Source organism: Coturnix japonica, chromosome 5 (genome assembly GCF_001577835.2).
Source record: "Coturnix japonica isolate 7356 chromosome 5, Coturnix japonica 2.1, whole genome shotgun sequence".
Taxonomy (NCBI): Eukaryota; Metazoa; Chordata; class Aves; order Galliformes; family Phasianidae; genus Coturnix; species Coturnix japonica.
In genome coordinates, this window is record NC_029520.1 from 8,596,714 (window position 1) to 8,614,716 (window position 18,003).

The 18,003-nt window shown below is 51.1% G+C and overlaps 1 protein-coding gene across 4 annotated transcripts in view; it reads left to right on the plus strand.

Annotated features, from left to right (window-relative positions):
- LOC107314488 (USP6 N-terminal-like protein) overlaps nucleotides 1–14,244 on the plus strand; it is a 56,258-nt gene extending 42,014 nt beyond the window's left edge. For all 4 annotated transcript variants that reach the window (XM_015863720.1, XM_032445024.1, XM_015863721.2 and 1 more), the window contains 9 exons: nucleotides 3,252–3,359; nucleotides 6,150–6,259; nucleotides 6,355–6,403; nucleotides 7,104–7,224; nucleotides 8,037–8,131; nucleotides 9,064–9,129; nucleotides 10,214–10,313; nucleotides 10,991–11,143; nucleotides 11,298–14,244. In XM_015863720.1, the coding sequence (XP_015719206.1) occupies nucleotides 3,252–3,359; nucleotides 6,150–6,259; nucleotides 6,355–6,403; nucleotides 7,104–7,224; nucleotides 8,037–8,131; nucleotides 9,064–9,129; nucleotides 10,214–10,313; nucleotides 10,991–11,143; nucleotides 11,298–12,460 (1,965 nt within the window). In that variant the 3' untranslated portion in view covers nucleotides 12,461–14,244. The remainder of the gene's footprint in view (nucleotides 1–3,251; nucleotides 3,360–6,149; nucleotides 6,260–6,354; nucleotides 6,404–7,103; nucleotides 7,225–8,036; nucleotides 8,132–9,063; nucleotides 9,130–10,213; nucleotides 10,314–10,990; nucleotides 11,144–11,297) is intronic.
- The last annotated feature ends 3,759 nt before the right edge of the window (nucleotides 14,245–18,003 follow it).

An 18,003-nucleotide genomic window follows, 5' to 3' on the forward strand; every position in this document is an offset into this window, starting at 1 on the left:
GGCTGCTTGCAAGCCACTCACAGGTCCCTGTGTCAGGGAGTGTAAAGGAATAAATGACGTTGTTATTTATAACAGCCTGTGAACGGTCCCTCACTCCAGGACACAGAAGTGGCATTGTCCCCTGTAGGACTGGAGCCCTGGTGCTCAGCGTCACCCCCCCCAGCGGCTGAGGCACAGTGCTTGGCGGCAGCCTGGGAGAGCATGAAGCTGAAGAGCACAAAGCAGCTTTGAGTCAGGCCTGGCAGCCTGCTGGCACTGCTGGCTGCAAGCTCTGTGCTGCTGCCGTTACCATCGGTGCATGTATCAGAGCTACTTTGTTGAGCTCACTGTGGAGAGGCAAGGAGCACGACCTTGAGAAGCATAGAAAAGTACCTTCACTTTGATGTGTTTTCCATCCCCATCAGTTCCTTTCATGGAGCACACCACCATCTGCATTGCTGTTTGGAAGGCAAGATACTGCACTCTTAGAGCTGTACAGCCCCGTGCTTCATTGGGAGCACAGAAGCTGCCTGGAGGTTGGTGTTATGAGCTGATGGCTGACACAGCTCAGGGGTGTGGAATTTAAAGGGCTGCAAAGAGAGGACTTGATGTTGTCTTAAAAAGAAGGCTCTTACTGAAGACAGGAGCCTTCTCTTTGTCCTTGGTTTTGACACAGTGCAAACAAATGAGTCCATGCTAAGGGCACACAGAGCCAACGCATGCCAACTTGCAGAGAAGTGTTGTGTGGCTCAGGGTGCAGCACAGCGGGGCTGGGGGATTTGTGCTCCCTTCACCGCTGTTCTAAATCTATGTTATTACTTATAGGATTCTAGGAAATGCCCCGATGGTGCCATGTAAGCATAAGCACAGCAGTTCAAGGGAAAAATGCTACACTGAGTGCTTCTTGATAGCAGGCTAATTTCTTCATTGTAGCTTTGGAATAACTGAATTTCAACCAGAAGCATCAGTCTTGTGGGTCTGAGGGCTGGGAAGAGGATGTGATCTGTGAGCAGTGTGCGATCTGTGAGCAGCGTGCTCACTGCTTGTTGCATTAGGACTTTGGACTGGGATGTCTTTGGCTGGGGATGTCAGGTTCTTAGCAAAGCCCATCTTTGCACACAGGCGTGGCCTTGTCTCTGTTAAAGGTCACTGAAGTGCTGGGTTCTTAATCTGATGTGTGCCGACAAAGCGGTTTAGGATGAATCAGGGCTCTGTGTTGACTGGCACAGACCCCCAGCAGGGAGCAATCTGCTCCTGCTTGGGATAACCCGCGGACCTTTGTCACGTCAGGGTTGGGCTGAGTAAGGCTTCTCCCTGCTGTATTGCTGCCAGGAAAGGAAGGGGTTGCACTGTTGTAGCAAATGGTCTCTGCCACAGCCACCACATTGTGTCCTCATGATGTGCCACCAGGGCAGTAGAGATCACCGCAGACACTGAAGTCCATCACTTCAGCTCCCAGCACATCTGCTTATGAAGTGGGATGGGGTTTGCTCTCCCTGCTCTCTTTGTCCGTGTCAGTCTCTTTTCACAGCAGCAAGCATTGAGCAGTTTATTAGAGCCAAAAGATGGTGACTTGGGAGGGTTCTTCATTTTCACTCAGAGCAGCAGCTGTTGTCACCTGTGCTCCCCTTCCCACATAATTGCTGCTGTTAATGATAACTTCCCTGTTTTCCTTCGAGTTTCACGACAAAGGAAAATTGCTCATTTTCCCTCTCCATGATTCACAGCACTGAGGTTTTATCACTTGCACTTCTGGAAGTGGTGGGAGGAGGAAAGCCTTTGGATAAATAGCAAAGAGGCATTTTAGTTCGTTTCCATCTCAGCATGTTTTCTAACTCCCTTGTTTCTGCTGCACTCTTGTGCGGAGAAAATCATTAGAGACATTTACTATATATGCCACACTTGTTAAAGTATAACAATAACAGCTCTGAGAATTCAAAACAGAATAATTTTCTTCCCACAAAGCTGAGCTTCGTGCTCTACCTTGGTGACTATCAGCCACCCTTTCCTAATACTCTGGAAATAAACAAATCGTGGGATGATTGTTAATGGATACATGATCCATTTTCTTCTTCCTGTTTCAGCTTGTGCTTCACGAAGTTCTGAGGCTCTCGTGGGCTCATTGTTGCCCAGAAAGATGATGGATGTGCTGTCCTTGGAGACATCCAGGGTCAGGCTGAATGGGGCTCTGAGCACAGTGTAGTGTAGATATCCCTGTACATTGCAGGGGAATTGGTCTCACAAAGGGCTTCTGTAGGGTGTGGTGGTCCAGACTGTGTGTAGGACCTTCACAGTAAGTGAGGCTGCCCGGAGCAGTGAGCAGCAGATCTGGGGCAGGGCCTGTGCTAAAAACTCAGGTGAGAAGAGAGGAAGCTGATGGTGTGGGATGTGTCAGGAAGGAGAGGTGACAGCAGCAGATGTTCTGCTTAGAGCCAGGGATGCAAAGGCTACATTGCAGGTCCACGACAAGAAAACCTCCTGCTGATACTGTGTGGTTTGACGCTTCCCCTTGAGATACAGCTCTTCTCTTGCACCATGTTTATGGAAAGAGAAGAGGGATTTGAGGGGAGGTCAGATAAGTTTAAGCCAGACAGCGTGCGTGGATTGTGGTCAGTGGGGCATGGAGCTGCTGCTCTGCCCTGTCCTATAGGGTCCTTCAGACCCTTTAGGGGACCGAGGGGATCCCCACATCTTAACATAAACCCCCTGCAGCTGGAGCCTGGGCCTGTGCAGCCCTGGGGTCCTCAGGAACCCAGAGGAATGCTGCAGTTGGTTCTGTAGTGCAGCTGTAAGACGTTTCAAGGGGGTGGGATGAGTGCAAGCATGGAAAATATTCAGGCGTAAGGCACTTTTTTTTTCTTTTCTTTTTAAGTTCTTTTAATGGGTTGGAACAAAAAGCTCTTTTTTCTGTTTCCCATTGAAATTTAATGGTCTGTTCAGAGAGAGAGGGCCTTATGACAAGAAAAAGGAAAGGCATCTGTGAAAGGCATAAAGCGAACACATGGAGTTAGAAGGGGGAACACTCACACGTTTGTTTGATCCCTGTCATTGCTTGAGGGATACATGTGGGCTGTTACCTTCTCTAGCCAAGAGCCCTTGATGTAGCCTGCCACTTGCCTTGCTGCGTCTGTCTGCCTTCAGGTATTGTTGTGGACGCATCTCTGTGACTGTGAAAAGAGATAAGGGGTCCACTAGCTGAGAGCTGCTGTTGTGCCATGTGAGCACAGCCGTGCTGTGGTACACTAACACTTCATGCCTTTTCTTCCTGGCAGATGTGTCGGCGAGTGTACAAAGGAATTCCGCTCCAGGTACGAGGCCAGGTCTGGTCTCTCTTGCTGGATGTTGAGAAGATGAAGAAGGAGAATGAAGGAAAGTATGAGGTATGGGACCAGCACAGGAGCAAGTGGGGAGGGAGGTGCCTTGGCTGCTATGGTGGGCCAGGGTGGACATAGGACCCACTGAGGACATGGGAATCTGCATCTGTCGTGGGCAGGGGGAGGTGGGAGATCCCCATGGGGAAGCTTTTGGGAATGGGTAGAGTGCAGCATGCTCTGATAGCTGGGCTAAATCCCTGCAGTGACCTGCGAAGAACTCCGAGGCTTAAAGTTAGCAAGGGCTGAGAAAGGAGGATAAACTCCTTATCCATGTGTTTGTCAGGTTGGGGTCTGCTGGCCAGCTGCTTCCCCAGTGTGCTGCTCCCATGTGTGTTGTGCAGGCAGCTGGCAAAGGAGCTGTTGGTGTTACTGCATCTTTGGAAATGAGAGCAGGCAGAAAGCTCAATGAAGGTGCTGGCTTTGGTTCCCCGAGCTGCCGGTCCGTGCAGTAGCGCAGAGCACTTGGATCCGGTAGCCACTAGGTGTAGGTGCTCCAGACCTCTCTGTGGACTTCAAAATGTTACTCATTGCATTGTGAAGTATGCAGCAAGGTCAGAAGCCTTAAACCAGCCTACCAAGGGTTGCCAGTCGAGAAAGCCAGTTACAGTGGGGTGAGGACAGGTCTGGAAAGCCTTTTGATTAGTTTTTAACTTAGATATGCAGCTGGAACATTGAAATGGCTTGGATCGAAGTAGCTGGTGTATTCCTTTTATCTTCAGTCATTATTATAGCAGTACTATCTTGAAAGTTTCTATTAAAGATCAATTTCCATTCTTTCTTCTGCAGACAGGAGCAAGGTCCTACTTGCATTGCTTCCAACCAGAGCTCTTCATCCTGCAGTCTTTTCTGTGGATTCCTTGGTATCAAATAAGCAATTTCTGTGGCGTACATTGAACAGAAATTCAAGCAATGGTGCTTGCTGTATTTCTTCTGTTTTTCACATCAAACCTTAAGGCTGCTTTATGCTGCCTGGCTTCTTTTCCTACCTCATTTCACAAATAGCTTGCATTAGCATAGCTCAAACCAAGCAGGCTCCTTTGCAACAGAGGTGGCACACACTTTCCTAGCAAACCTCAGCTTGCCCTTAAGAGCCTGGACACGTTTCTCATAATGGTGACCAGAGCCATGGGTGGGCACTGGGGTGTTGCAGAGGCAGTTGCCTTTTGGAGGCAGAAATTAAAGTTCCACTTCCAGGAGGTGCAGGCGCTTCTAAAATCCCTGCCTATTACACAGGGTGAGGCTAATTCTTGTTACAGCCAGTGAAGCATGGATGTTAATAGTGAAGTGCTGCTGTGATGGAGTCACATGAGGGGGCTCGGGGAACATGGGCTGGGATCACAGCAATAAGCAGGGATAATGAAGCTGCCTATAATAATGTAGTTTCTTATCACACTGGTGCTGTGCAGGCAGGGAAACAGTCCAAACAAATGAAAGTCACAAGGAGTTTATCTGCACTTCAGAGGAGAGTCTGCAATAAGAGGGAGCTTCAGGGTTAATAGGCTTTGCTGTACTCAACCCCCCTAAAAGCTCATCTTAATCCTCCTCCTCTTTGGTGCCACCTGCCGCTAGCAATTAGTTCTCTTGTTAATTAGCTCTAGAGGCACATCCTGGCAGAGGAGTTTTGCTTTCAGAAGGGACTGAGTCAATCTCAGCCCTTTGACCTGCAGAGTCTGGCCCCACGGCTGCTACTTGTTGTTGGGGCAAACTGTGGCACAAACACATCCCGTGTGCCTTAAGGATGACCCATTTGGAGAAGTCAGAAGATGCCAAAGTGCAGTTATTTACAGGCTTTGAGAGAGATGTCTGTACTCTTCTGGTAGAGAAGAAGGCATTGCTCAAATACCTCCTGAGCACTGACAGGCATAGGGCATCACCACCTCACTAGGAAGTCTGTCGCAGTGTTTGACCACCCTTATGGTAAAGTTTCCTGATGTCTGTCTGTCCACTGTTGAGCTTTGGAGTGCACTCTTTGTTCAGGTGGGCTTAGATTTCAATTTCATTTGCTCTTGTTTTTTGTGTGTGTTTTTTTTTTTTTGCAGTGGACTTCTGTCCTTTCTGTGTAACACTGCCTGAAATGATTAACTAGCATAGAGCAATGTGAGGATTCTCAGTTTTGAGCTTAGATTCTGGTCTGGACTTAGCCAGTTCCTTAAACTTTGCACCAATCCAAGCAGTATCCTAGAATCACTTTTCTAGGATTCCTGAAATTTAACATGATTCTGCGTGGGAAGTAAAGATCACTTCCCAGAGGAACCAAGGTCTGAATACTTGGGACTTCATTATGACTGAGCTTCTTAAGAGCTCAGTGCCGCTGGTGTACATACATCTCTTTGTTTGCTATGGGTGTGCATCGTTCCTCAAGCACCAACAGAAGTCTTGAAGCTTTGTTACAGCCCAGAGAGAGTGCCAGGCCGTGTGCCATGAAGAAGCCTGTGTTGTGGATGTAGGGGCAAGCAGGAGGCTGCACAATGGGATGAACCAGAGCTGTGCTGCCTCTGTGCTTGCAAGGGGTTTGGGGGCTGGTAAGGTGTGCTGGCCCATGTCCCACTGTGCAGGCACACACGTGCTGCTGAGCTACAGCTGTTCTGCCTTGGTGGGAGGGCGAGCTTGTGCTAGGTTTGGTCGCAGTTCCTCATTTCTTCACCTCCAGGTCACTGCTCACTGCTGGGGTCACTCCTCAGTGGCTCTGCATCTCACAGGCTGCCACTTGTACTGCGGGGAGACGGCTGCATATCAAGAGGTACAGGCTTAGATGATATCTGACCCCTTCCTCTTGTCTGCCTCTCTCCCTTCCAGCAAATGAAACAGCAAGCAAAGAGCTGGTCCTCGGAAATCAAGCAGATAGATCTGGATGTTAACCGCACCTTCCGAAACCACATCATGTTTCGGGATCGCTATGGTGTGAAGTGAGTACCACTTGAAGGGCACGTGAAGCCTGCTAATGGAAAGGTGACATTGTTTGTATGGGTGGCACATTCTGATGTCCTTTTTTTTTCCTCAGGCAGCAGGCACTGTTCCACGTCCTGTCGGCATACTCAGTTTACAACACTGTAAGTAGTAAGCCAGTCCAGCTACAGTGAAAGCCCTGTCCTGATACATGTATGTAAATCCAGCAGGTGTGTGTATCTCAGGCAGAGTCATGCCAGCTGAAGTTGTGATGCTGATGTGCAAGGACTGCTGTGATGCTTGGGTGGAATAGGCCTAAATTGGCTGCCAAGTGCACTGCCTCCATTGCAGGGGGCACAGGTGACTTGCTCACTGACCTATCTCACAGCTCTGACATCCTTAAAATCTTGGGTAAACCTTCCGAAGGTGCAATTCAGCAGGTAGCACGAATTCAAAGGGCTTTTTAAAGGCCTGGCTCAGAGCTGGGCTCTTGTTTTAGTCTAGGAAAAAGAGGGAGGATGGTTTGTGTGCTGGTTTTAACCATCGTGTGGAGGTGCCTGGTGATCTTAAAGCCTTGCAGGTGGGATGGTGTAGACCATATGGCAGACTCTGTAGGCATATGGGAACTGTAAACTAGAGAATAAACAGTAAATACCTAGAAATTGGGACAGAACTTAGAGGAGGATGGGAGATGCAGGCAAGCTGGGCTTCTCCTGACATCAGTGGGGCCCGGGATTCATGTGCTTCCATCTCCAGGTCTTCCCCATGTGCCCCTTTTCACCAGTAGCAAGTTGTGAGAGTCTGATAGGGTTAAAGAGAGAGACACAGACAGCATGCAGCTCATGTGTCCCTTGGCTCTTGCAGGAGGTGAGCTACTGCCAGGGGATGAGTCAGATCGCAGCCATCCTGCTGATGTACTTGAATGAAGAAGATGCATTTTGGGCACTGGCACAGCTGCTGACCAACCAGAAGCATGCGATGCATGGTAAGGATGGTTGGGATATGGGCAGCAGCTCTTGCTGTGGGGCTTGCTGAGAGGAGGCTGTAGGCTTCTGTGTAATTTGGCCTGGAGGGACTTGTTTCTCCTTAGGTACTTGCTTAAAGTGAACATGGCTTAATTACATGGCAGTATAAAATGAGCGTGGAGCTGAGCTCTGCTCCAGGCAGAGAGGCTCAAGAGAAGGATGTAGTTTATCAGCACCAGCCTCTAATGCTCTATAGTTAACACAGTTATATGGGTGATATCTCCCCTCCAAAGTGCCTTGCCCCTGGCAGTCAATTAACTCAAGCTTACGAGTTTTTAAGAAGTCTAACAGAAGTACATCCAAGAGCACTGCACAACACTGGTTTTAATATACCATGAGCTACGTGCCCTTAAGTTTCTATGAAGATGCAGTTCCACTGAATGGGATGTGTTATTTCAGTTCAACCACACTAACGTTCCTTTTATCTTGTGGTTAGCAGTCGTTTGCACAGAGGGCAATTTCAGAAGCAAACTGCCAGCCCTGATGCTCTGACAACTGTGGATGGCTCTGTGAAGAAGGCTATACCCAGCCTGATCTTGCTTTTATGCTCTCTGTTGAAGCAGTGCTTCATCTATGACTCTATGGTTTTGGGTTGCAAAGCAGGCAGAAGCTTGTTATAGGCTTGCCAAGTGCATCTCCTTTCAGATAGCAGGCTTGTACTGTACCCATGCTGGCACATATGCACAGGGAATGAATGTCTACAGCATGGGGCTGCCCCATGACCAGTCCCCCCAGCTCCTATAATTTTTTCCCCTTGTCTTTTCTCACTTAGGTTTCTTTATTCCTGGGTTCCCAAAGCTGCAGAGATTTCAAGCTCACCACGAACAGATTTTAAGCAAACTCTTTCCGAAGCTGAAGAAGCACATGGTATCTCTTTGTTATCAATCCTCCCACACAAAGTCACATTTAATGTCAAAGCAAGGAGCGTAATGCTCTGCCACATGTATGCACAACTGAACATAATTCTAACCCTATGCTTCAGCCACACGAGGGCAAACATTTAAGCTGTTTTCCATGTATCTTGCTGAGGGGAATGGCTACCATTTGCTTGCTGGTTATCATTGGTGCAGGGACTGCTAAAATCTGAAGGCTGCACAGGTCAAGCAGCTGGCATGACATTCAGAGGCTGGAGGGCTGTCTGCAGGGCATGTCAACTGTGGTCGAAGGCTGTGGAGATGGTTTTGTAGCACCTGTTCCCTTTTCCCCCCCCTTGCATTTGCTTTAGACATTCAGTATTCATTGGTCAGGCTGCTTCTGGTTCTCCCAGGGGCTTGGTGGCACAGCTCCAGGAACAGCTGTCCTCTGAGACAGCTCCTGTTCCTTGCTGCCAGAGGGCCAGCCCCAAACTTGCCAGTGGAAGAGAGTCAGAACGTGTTTTCACTTAATTATAGCCAATGGGGGGGGAAATGAGCGGCAGGTGGGTGGCATAAACTCAACTCTGCCTAGGTAGAAGGTTTGGGAAGTGGAATTAATGGGGGGGGAGCAAAGAGCTATGAGCACTACTGGCTGGGCCCTGCAGGTGTGGGTTTGCTTATGGGATGCTTCGAGTTCCTCATTTCTCTGTGCTCCAAGAGGCCAGGATGGGAATCGCTATGGAAACTCCCATGTTAATCTCTATGGAGTACGTGGGTTTGGTTCCTGGGAGCTTTCTGTAAATCCCTGGAGTAGAGATTAACATAGGAAAGCTCTTAGGAATCGTTCCCTGAAGTTGTGGTGTGGCTGGAGCCTGACAGGCTGTAGATAAGCCCCACAGATTGCTCGAGCTGAAACGTGTGTCTGTGCTTACTGTCTCATCCTAGGACAAGGAGCAGATGACGACAGGGATTTACACCACCAAGTGGTTCCTGCAGTGCTTCATCGACCGGGTGAGCACCCTGTGGGCTGTGTTCTGCTCTGCCACCCGTGCATGCCAAATCTGAGTTTTCTGCTCACTAATTGTGGAAGAAATAACATAAAGTTAAAATTCATTTAGTTATATATAAGGTGGAATATTATGCATACACTCACAAGGCAGAAAATTCAACCAGGGAGAAGCTAAGAAGTTAACTGCATGTCATTCATGGAGGGTGACAAGCATCCTTCAACAGCCACATGCATGGGGAGAACTGCTCCTCCTCCCTGCTCTGCTGCAGCCGTGTGAGGGCAATTAACCTCACTTGGGCTCTGGAAACATATATGGGGAAGAGCTCGAGGCACAAACCTGAACAAATTACGCTACAGCAGTTGCACATAAATGAGTAGGCCGTGCACTGGAGACATGAAAGCATGAGATAATTACCTTGATGTGTCCAGGGCTGGGCCAAGCCAAGACTGCCTTATTTTTTGGGCAGCCTTGTGCTTGCACACGTGAATAACAGATCGAGACCGATTGATGTTTAGCACATCTATGTCCACAGTCTCGATTTTCTGCTTTCCTGCCTCCTGTAAAACAGAGGCTGGCCTCTTGGGAGTGAGCTCAGATGTGTGCATGCAGAGCCTTGTTGTCACTACAAGCTGTACAAAATGCAGAATCCCCTTAGCAACAGCTGTACAAGAGCTGCTGAGATCATTTGCACCGAACTCTGGAGAGCAGATGTAGCATCTTAAATCTAAACTTTAATGTCGCAGTAAGATCAGTATGAATTTCATTAGTGGTGATGTGCCGTAAATCTTGGCTGACATCCCTGGGAGATGCTCTCATATTGAATACCAGTTCATTCCTGTTGGTCAGAATGGGTCCAGGTGTTGATCAGAAGCTTTTGCTGAGGTTGAAAGGAGGCCTGACAAAAGCTATCAGGTTTGTTAGCTTTAAGCCAGAGATTACACTATAAGTTTTTGTATTACGGATGCCTCAGTGTAGGGTGTGTTTCAGTACAAGGGGACACAGTCAATTTGCTGACCTCTATGCTGTCAGCCTGTAGCATCACTACCTTGGTGCTAACAGGATGCTTTTGTTTATGTTGGGAACAGACGCCTTTCACCCTCACCTTGCGGCTGTGGGACATCTACATCCTGGAAGGAGAGCGGGTCCTGACAGCTATGGCTTACACCATTCTCAAGCTGCACAAAAGTAAGTGTTTTGTGTGGTGGGTAGGCAGTGAGCACAGCACGAGCTGCCACGTAGCCACTAACCAAGGGATACGGTGCTGGGGTTGGGTTAGCCCAAGCCTGTGCTGCCATCCAAAGGCAGTGATTTGCTTCTGGCTGGAACAGCTTCTGCACAGCCGCCGCTTCCAGAAAGTTTTAATTCTGATGGCAGGCAGCAGTTTCAGCCTGGCTTTGAAATTTATTTGTGCACCGAGGAGTATGAGGAGTGTGTGGTGTGGGGCATGTCGATGCCCCATCCAGTCTCTGCCTGCATCCAGTTCCTGCTTGCAGGCTTGGGTGGAGGCGGCCATTGGGCTGTCTCATGGAGCTTTTTCTCCTCCTAGAGGTATTGCGGAGAACTTGCAGAAATGGCCCTTAGCTTGTGCACTGTCCTTCATAGGCCCTCACCCCATCACCATCCGCCAACCCCTACTGCTGAGCTGCTGCCTGGAGGAAGTGAGGGGGGAAGCGTGGCTGGCATAGGCAGCCCCAAGTCCTCAGCATTAAAAGTGCATCAGAACACCTGGCTCAATGGATTTCACTCTTCACTTTAACAAAACCAGAGCAATGCACCCAGTACTTGTTCACTTTCCAAAGCACAGCTGTGGGGTCAGGCCCATCCCCTGCTCTCACCCTGCTGTGTTCTCTGCCCTTCCCTAGAGCGCTTGCTGAAGATGACGCTGGAAGATCTGCGGGAATTTCTGCAGGAGAAAATTGCTGCGTCGCTGCAGTATGAGGATGATGCTGTCATAGACCAGCTGCAGGTGTCCATGAACGAGCTGCGCAAGATGAAGTTTGACCTTCCTCCACCTGGTGGGTAGAGCACCGGCAGTTCCCGTGTCCCTCACCCCACGTCCCCCTGTTCCTCTTTGATTATTTATATATTTTTAATATATTTTCTTAATTTCTTGTTTTTGATTTTTCACTTGTTGATGTCATCGCTACCCCTGCTTACTCTCTGGTGCAGCCAAGCCTGATGAGTTCCCTCGCAGACCCCTGGGCCTGGAGCTCTCCCTCAACCCTCTGGCCATGAAGGCCAACGCAGCAGCCAATGGCCAGAATGGGCTGCTGGGTGAGCACCCCTCAGACAGGGGCACCACACAGCCCCCCAGCCACCAAGGAACGGCCGTCAGGACTCCCGATGTGCCAGGCAGCCAGGCCCATGAAGCAGCTGACAGCCATCCGCATCCCCCCCAGAGCGAGGGGCAGCCGACAGAGGATGTGGCACGGCAGCAGTCTCCAAAGCCAAGTGAGATACAGGCCTCCCCTGCCAGCCTGGAGGATGCTGTGGGGAGTGGGGAGTCCACCCTGCACGCTGGACCTGGGGTCGAGCATGAGGAGCATCGTGAGCCACACCACAAGCCACCCAGCCCCACACCCTCCCCGTGTGGCTCTGTGGGCTCCTTCCACCCTGCATCGAACACTCCTGTGGACATACGAGCTGGAGAGGCCCAGCCGCTTGAGTGGCCTCCCAGCACAGACCACACACCGGATCCTAGTGCTTGTGGGCCACCTGAGGAACAACAAACATCCTCCCTGCATGGGGAGGAGGCCACAGCACTGCACAGGGACATCCCTGAGGACACAGGTGAGACGCAGCATGGAGTGATGCTGCTGAACGGAATGGACTCAAAGGTCTCACTGCCCAAGTCGGCATCTGCGGGTGAGCTCGGTGGCCTGCAGCAGGGCACAGAGATGGCACTTGAACGAGGGTTTGCTGCCCTGGGCTCACTTGCCCCAGGCAGGCCGTCGGGCAGCAGCACGCCTATCCTGTCAGAGAGTGTGGCACTGGCCAGGGGGAACAGCCTCCACGCCGTGGTGAAAACCACCACCCGCCTGCACGTGGCCCATGTGACTGAGCAGGACTTGGCAAACAGAAGGCAGGTGGCACAGCCCTGGCCGGAGGCTGCCCATCCCCTGCCTGACACCTCCCTGCTGCCTCCTGCCACATCGGACATGGGGGTGGTCCAGCAAAGCACCCAGAAACCGCTGAATGCACTGAAAGCACCGCGCCCCCCCCTGAGCCCCAAACCAAAACTTCCCCCACAGGTTTCTAAATCTCTGTCGGAGAACAGCTTCATCCCAGGCTCTCTTCCCCCTGCACGGCTGCCCAAGTCAGTGACGTTTTAGTGGGGTGTGGGACTGAGCAGGGATTGGAGCTGGGGGCCAGTGTGGCATCAGCCCCACGATGCCCTCCATAGGGTTGTGCCTGCCTGCGGTGTCCCATGGAGCTGCGCTTTGGTACGAGAGCCAGGGCTGCGGAGCCTGGAGCCACCAGCAGCCTCCGCTTTGGTTTGCATCCATGGTTTCCTTTCTGTGGACAAAAGTGCTTGCATTTGGGTTTGTTTGGGGAGAGCAGCAGAGCTGGTTAATGCGTGTACTTCACTGCCTGCCCCATGGCAACATGGAGCCTCAGGGCTCAGGGTGGGTGCAGAGATGGACACAAGGCAGTGGAGTCCAAAATACTTAGCAAGAGTTCCTTCCTCTGTAGCAATAGGCCTTTATTTCTTTTTCCAGGCCTGCAAGAAGCAGCAGCCCTTTAGATGAGGCTGGGGTGTGCCAGCAGGCAGGCACCACTGCCCAGCAGTCTATGCAAGCCCCTTTCTCCTGGTGGTCCCTTTCTGTGCTCCTGGCTGCATTCCCAGAGGGGAGGTATTAGCAGCTGGTGGTGGTGAGCTCTGGCTGTCACCCCAGCAGAGAACCCTCCATGTTCTTCAGGTGATGAGGGTGGTGGTAGAGCCTGGGTGTTGCAGCACACGGCAGCTCCTGGCTAAGGGATTTCAGTAAGGAGGAGCAATGGGAGCAGTAGGAAATGAGTTCAAGGCCAGATGTGTGGCATGTGGCACTGCTTTGTGGCAGAGGGGATGGGGATGTCACCTTTTGGACAGTGGGTGGGACCACAGCCCATCCCTCCAATGGCAGATTCCTCCAATGGCCAAAGCTCCTCTAAAATGTAATGGGAGACTTTTGAAACCTGGTTTTCATCTCTCAGGCTGCTGCACCATAGCAAAGCCTACCTAGAGACTAGGAGAAAACATCCACTCAGTCCCTTTGGGTATTTACCAGGTTGTGTATGTGAATGTTAGCAGTATGGCCATGGAAGGAAAGTGCTGCTGCTTCTGCAGCCCTGCTCTGCTCCAGAGCCTGTTCCCTGTCCATCTCTGCAGTGCAGGGCTGACCCCACGGCTGCTCTGCCAGGGGCATGTGGTGCTGTTGGTGAAGCACTTAGAAGTGCCATATGGGTGCTCAGTAGTTGTGTTTTAAAACACCATGGGTTGTTGTTGAGGCAAAAGTGCCTCGGTTGGTTGAATTGGTGTGTTCATCAGACACCGTGCAGTGGTGAAAGCTGTTAGTGTGCTACAATCCCTGGGCAGTGTATCAGGACAGGCAGCAGTTGCCTTCCATAGCAGCCATACCCTGCTTGGAAGGGGGCTTGAAGCACCGCAGGGGCTGCTGAGAGCCAGCAGCATGCACTGCTCTGGGTGCTGCCTCCCTTCCAGCTGCTCTCCCTCCAGTGCGTGTCCCAGGGCCGTCCTCACCCGCTCCATCCCATAGCAAACCCAGTGCGACCGTGAGCAAACTCAGGAAGGAGCTCCCAGCTCCTGGCCCTGCCAAGCTGCCCTGTTGTGGGCTGTGCAGTCCCCTGGCCCAGTGCATGGTGCAGTTGTAGTGTGGGCAGCAGCAGAGCTGTAGGGCCCAGCTCCAGGGACAGGCCTTGCTCTCTGTCCTCACACCACAGCTCTACAGGGCCCAATGCTGGAGGCCATGGCTCGGCCGTGCACTTTGACAGCCCTGCTACCATTGGCTTTTGTTTTTAATTGCTATTCTTGTTTACAGCGTGGAACGCTTCCTCCATGACTCTTTCTAATGTGTTATAATTATTACTTCAAAAAATATATATCTGTCTGTGGTCATTTGGTTTTTTTTGTTGTTGTTTTTGTAAGGAAGTTTGGTGGGAAAAAAAAGTCCCTGGTTCCTTTTAGCTGTGATCCGAACAGGCTGTGCATAGTGTTCAGTGCTGTTTGACATGGTGGTAGTGGTGAAAGGTTAATGTAAAGCTGCTCCCCCCTGCCTTCAAGCTTCCCTGTGGCAGCAGTGCTAGAGGCAGGAGGAAGCACCAGGCTACTCTTAGGTGAACGTGCAGATGGAAAATCACTTCAGTTCTGGGGCTGGGCCCGCTGCTTCCCTGACGTGTGCAGAAGCGTGAGCTTCTGTGTGTGCTAATGGTGGAGATGTTTGGCTGAAGCAGCAGCAGTCCTGGTTGGGACTGAGCTGCCTCCCAGCTGATCCTGGCCCTGTGCCTCCTACGTGAGGCAGCAGCCAGGGTGCTGAGTGGGGCCCAGCAGCAGGACAGGAACCCGCTCCTCTCTGCCTCCCTGTGCTCACAGCCCAGCACAGCCCTTCTGCAGTGCTCTGCACTGGTTCTGTTGCAGTGGGGAACCCAGGGCTGACACTGATTTCCCTGCCTGAAGCCCTCAAAGGGCCATGCTGGACAAAATGGGTGCACCCCAACGCAGCATCCGCTGAGTCAGGGCTGATTCATGCTGACGCCATTCACTGGTGCCTCTCATCACTAACTGCGTCCTGCAGGAACTGCGTGTGGGCAGCACCTCTCCCACACCCCACCCTCCATGTCCTTCCTGCAGGCTGCAGGGTGTTGCAGCTGGGCAACAGAGAAAGTGGCCCTTTGGTATCAAGCACTGTGATTACACCAAGTTCTGGCTCCTCCACTGCAAACCCAAAGCTACACCAGCAGGAGGGGGCCGAGAATAGCTCAGTGCCTTGCAACACTTCAAGAGCAGCACAGGAAGTTTGATGGCTCAGTGGCTTTTCTCAGAAGGGCAGGGCTTTCCCCAGGGTCATGCCAGGCTCGAGCCATGTGGTAGGCAGAGCTCTGCTCCTCTCTGCACCGGTTCACTCAGTGTTGCTGAAATGGAGACCCAGAAGTTGCATAGTGGCATCTCTAGTCCCTGCATGCCATGCATAATGCATGAATGGATTGTGCCTTCCTGGCCACAACAGAGTGGTGACACTGCCCTGGTGCTGGTACTGGTACTTTGTGCACCTCTTGCCAGCATCTTCTGGCTCACGCATTCACCCAGGAATCAAGCAGTGTCTTGCTTGTCCCACTGCACTCAACAGACATATAATCACAGAAACATGGGGGCTATAGGATGGTTTGAGTTGGAAGGAACCTTAAAGACTGTACAGTTCCCATGTCAGCTCCTGCAAACTCAGCTCAACCCAGACAATGTCAGAACCTTCAGCAAACACCAGGAACTCCTCCGTTTTGAAGCTGCCATCTCTTGTTGGCTTGGGAAAGTGCTTCTGTTGCATCTGTCACAGACCAAAAAAGGCACAAGACTTGTTCCAGTGCTCCATCAGCATCTCTACGAGCTTGTAAGCAATTACGTCAGTTGACTCAGCTGTGATACCTCTGAACTCTCATCTCTCTCTAATAGCCTGTGAGATTCTTGAATGGTGTAGGAGAGAAAATGTTATCTGTCCATTCTGAGAGAGCTGAACCTGACCCGACCAAAGCAGAACAGAGCTACAGCTTCAAAGGAGGCCCTCTTCCAGCACAGGAGATGTGACCTCAACAGGTAATTGGCATGATGCTGCCTGAATACTTCTTGGTCACAGTGTTTGTACTCTCCCAAGGTGCACATCAAAGCACCAGGTGTAGTCAAGCCTTGCCATAGCCAGCTAAAGAGATTGTGGCAGCCAAATGCCTGCGGGTGGGCCCAACTATAGAAAAATGCACTCTTTGAGGACTTAAGACAGCATCTGGCCACACAAGGAACAGCTCTTCAGAAAACCACTCACCTAAGCTCATGCCACATCATCAGAACAGAGAGGGGCAGCAAACTCCTTGCCATAAGGGAAACTGAGTTAATGGAATATCTCAAAACTACATTTTATGGTCCAGAGTGTACATTCAGTACCTATGAGGAAATTCCTACATCAACTTCAACTATAGTAATTCCTTCTCCAGCTCTATATTTGCTTTAATGGAACTGTAACCCTGATATCACTTTCAGACTCAAGAAATTCAGCTACCAAATGGACAGTACTCAACTCATACTCAGTATACAAACTTGTGAGTACTAACATGTTATACTAACAACTGTTACACTGTGGCTTGTGTGCAAGAACCTGCTGACATGGCGCTTTGCAGCAAGAAGTTTGGAAAGCAAGCTCTTAGCACAAGTCAGTTCTTGCCCAGGCCGAAAGCAAAGAACGATGCCAAGCAGCATTAGTTCTTTATTTCTAGCCCTGCATAACATGGCAGAGCACAGGCAGTGGGGTGGGAGGCTGCTTATAGGGATGCTGCTGGTGGCCCATGGCTCTGTACTGCAGCACAAAAGGGTTCCTGTACCCATTTTGCTACGTGAGGGATGTGACTCATGCTCTGCTTCCAGCCTCTGCCTCCTTCACCACTTACACCTCTTCAGGTCTCAGCTAGTCCATGCAGAATGGTTCTCTACCACCTGGATCACCTCCCTCCTTCGGTGCTCTCGCTGGGGTCTGCTACTGCAGATACAAGTCACATCAGCCTGCACAGAAGCATGGCCTGTACTGGAGAAATGCCACCAGCCCCTTGCACAGATGTGCTCACGATGGCCAATAGCAGGCATGCCCACAAGGAGGCCCATGCACCAACCTCCAAGGGACAGACAGGTTTGGTGACCCATTACACCCTGCTGACAGCTAGAGGCAGCCCAAGATGTTTATACTAAGCAGGTGTTAGTGTCAGCCAGGTGCTGCAGGGAAGCAGAAGGGTGAATTCTGCCTCCAGAGCACATGAGCACTTTGCAACTGGTGCCAGAAAGACAGCTGCCTGCTGCAAGGCAAGGCTGAAAGCAGCCACGCAAAGTGCCTTGGCCAACCACTGCTGTCTTTTCCAAACGCTGTGCTACCATACAAAGCTGGGGAGAGCAAGAAGCCGTCCTCTGCTCCTACCCTGCTTGAAGTGCAGAACCCAGGAAGCACCCAACTGGCACCAGTTCTAAACACAGCTCTCAGCTCCTCCCTGGTGCTTCAAGGCATCTCATCTGAGCTCATAACAATCCCACACGGTCTGGGGCGAAGGCAAAGTGCCCGGGGCACCACTGAGGACAGGCTCAGGCTGGTTTGCTACCCAACCAAAACTTGGGGGCCAGCAGTGGGTTTCGGTGCTAATTAAGCAAACATGTGTTGACAACAGTGTGCAGAGAACTCTTTACCTAAAGGACAAATCCCTGGGTGTGAAAATAAGTAAGGCCTCGTGCAATCACAGCTGCTGCCTTTGGCACCCCACAGCCCATTGGCTGCCAACCTGGAGGGCACAGCACCCACCTCTGTTTCCTCTCTGCCTGTTCATTGGCACTGCCTGGGGATACCTGCACAAGATTCTTCCCACAGAGGCCAACAGATGGCCTTTAACCACCTCAGGACCTCTTCAAACAACACTCAGCTCCAGGAAACAACGTGTGGGCTCACAGCTACTTCACAGAGGTTTGCCTCGCACTCACGTTGAAATCACTGGCCCAGCTATTGCCATTATGGTCTGCAGCACAGTGGTGGTTCACCCAGAGATGTAAACCAAGCATGTCCCCTCCCGCTTTACTGTCCCCTGTGATCCTCCCGGAGCCACCATTGGCAGTGAGCTCTGGACACAGCCATCAAAACGG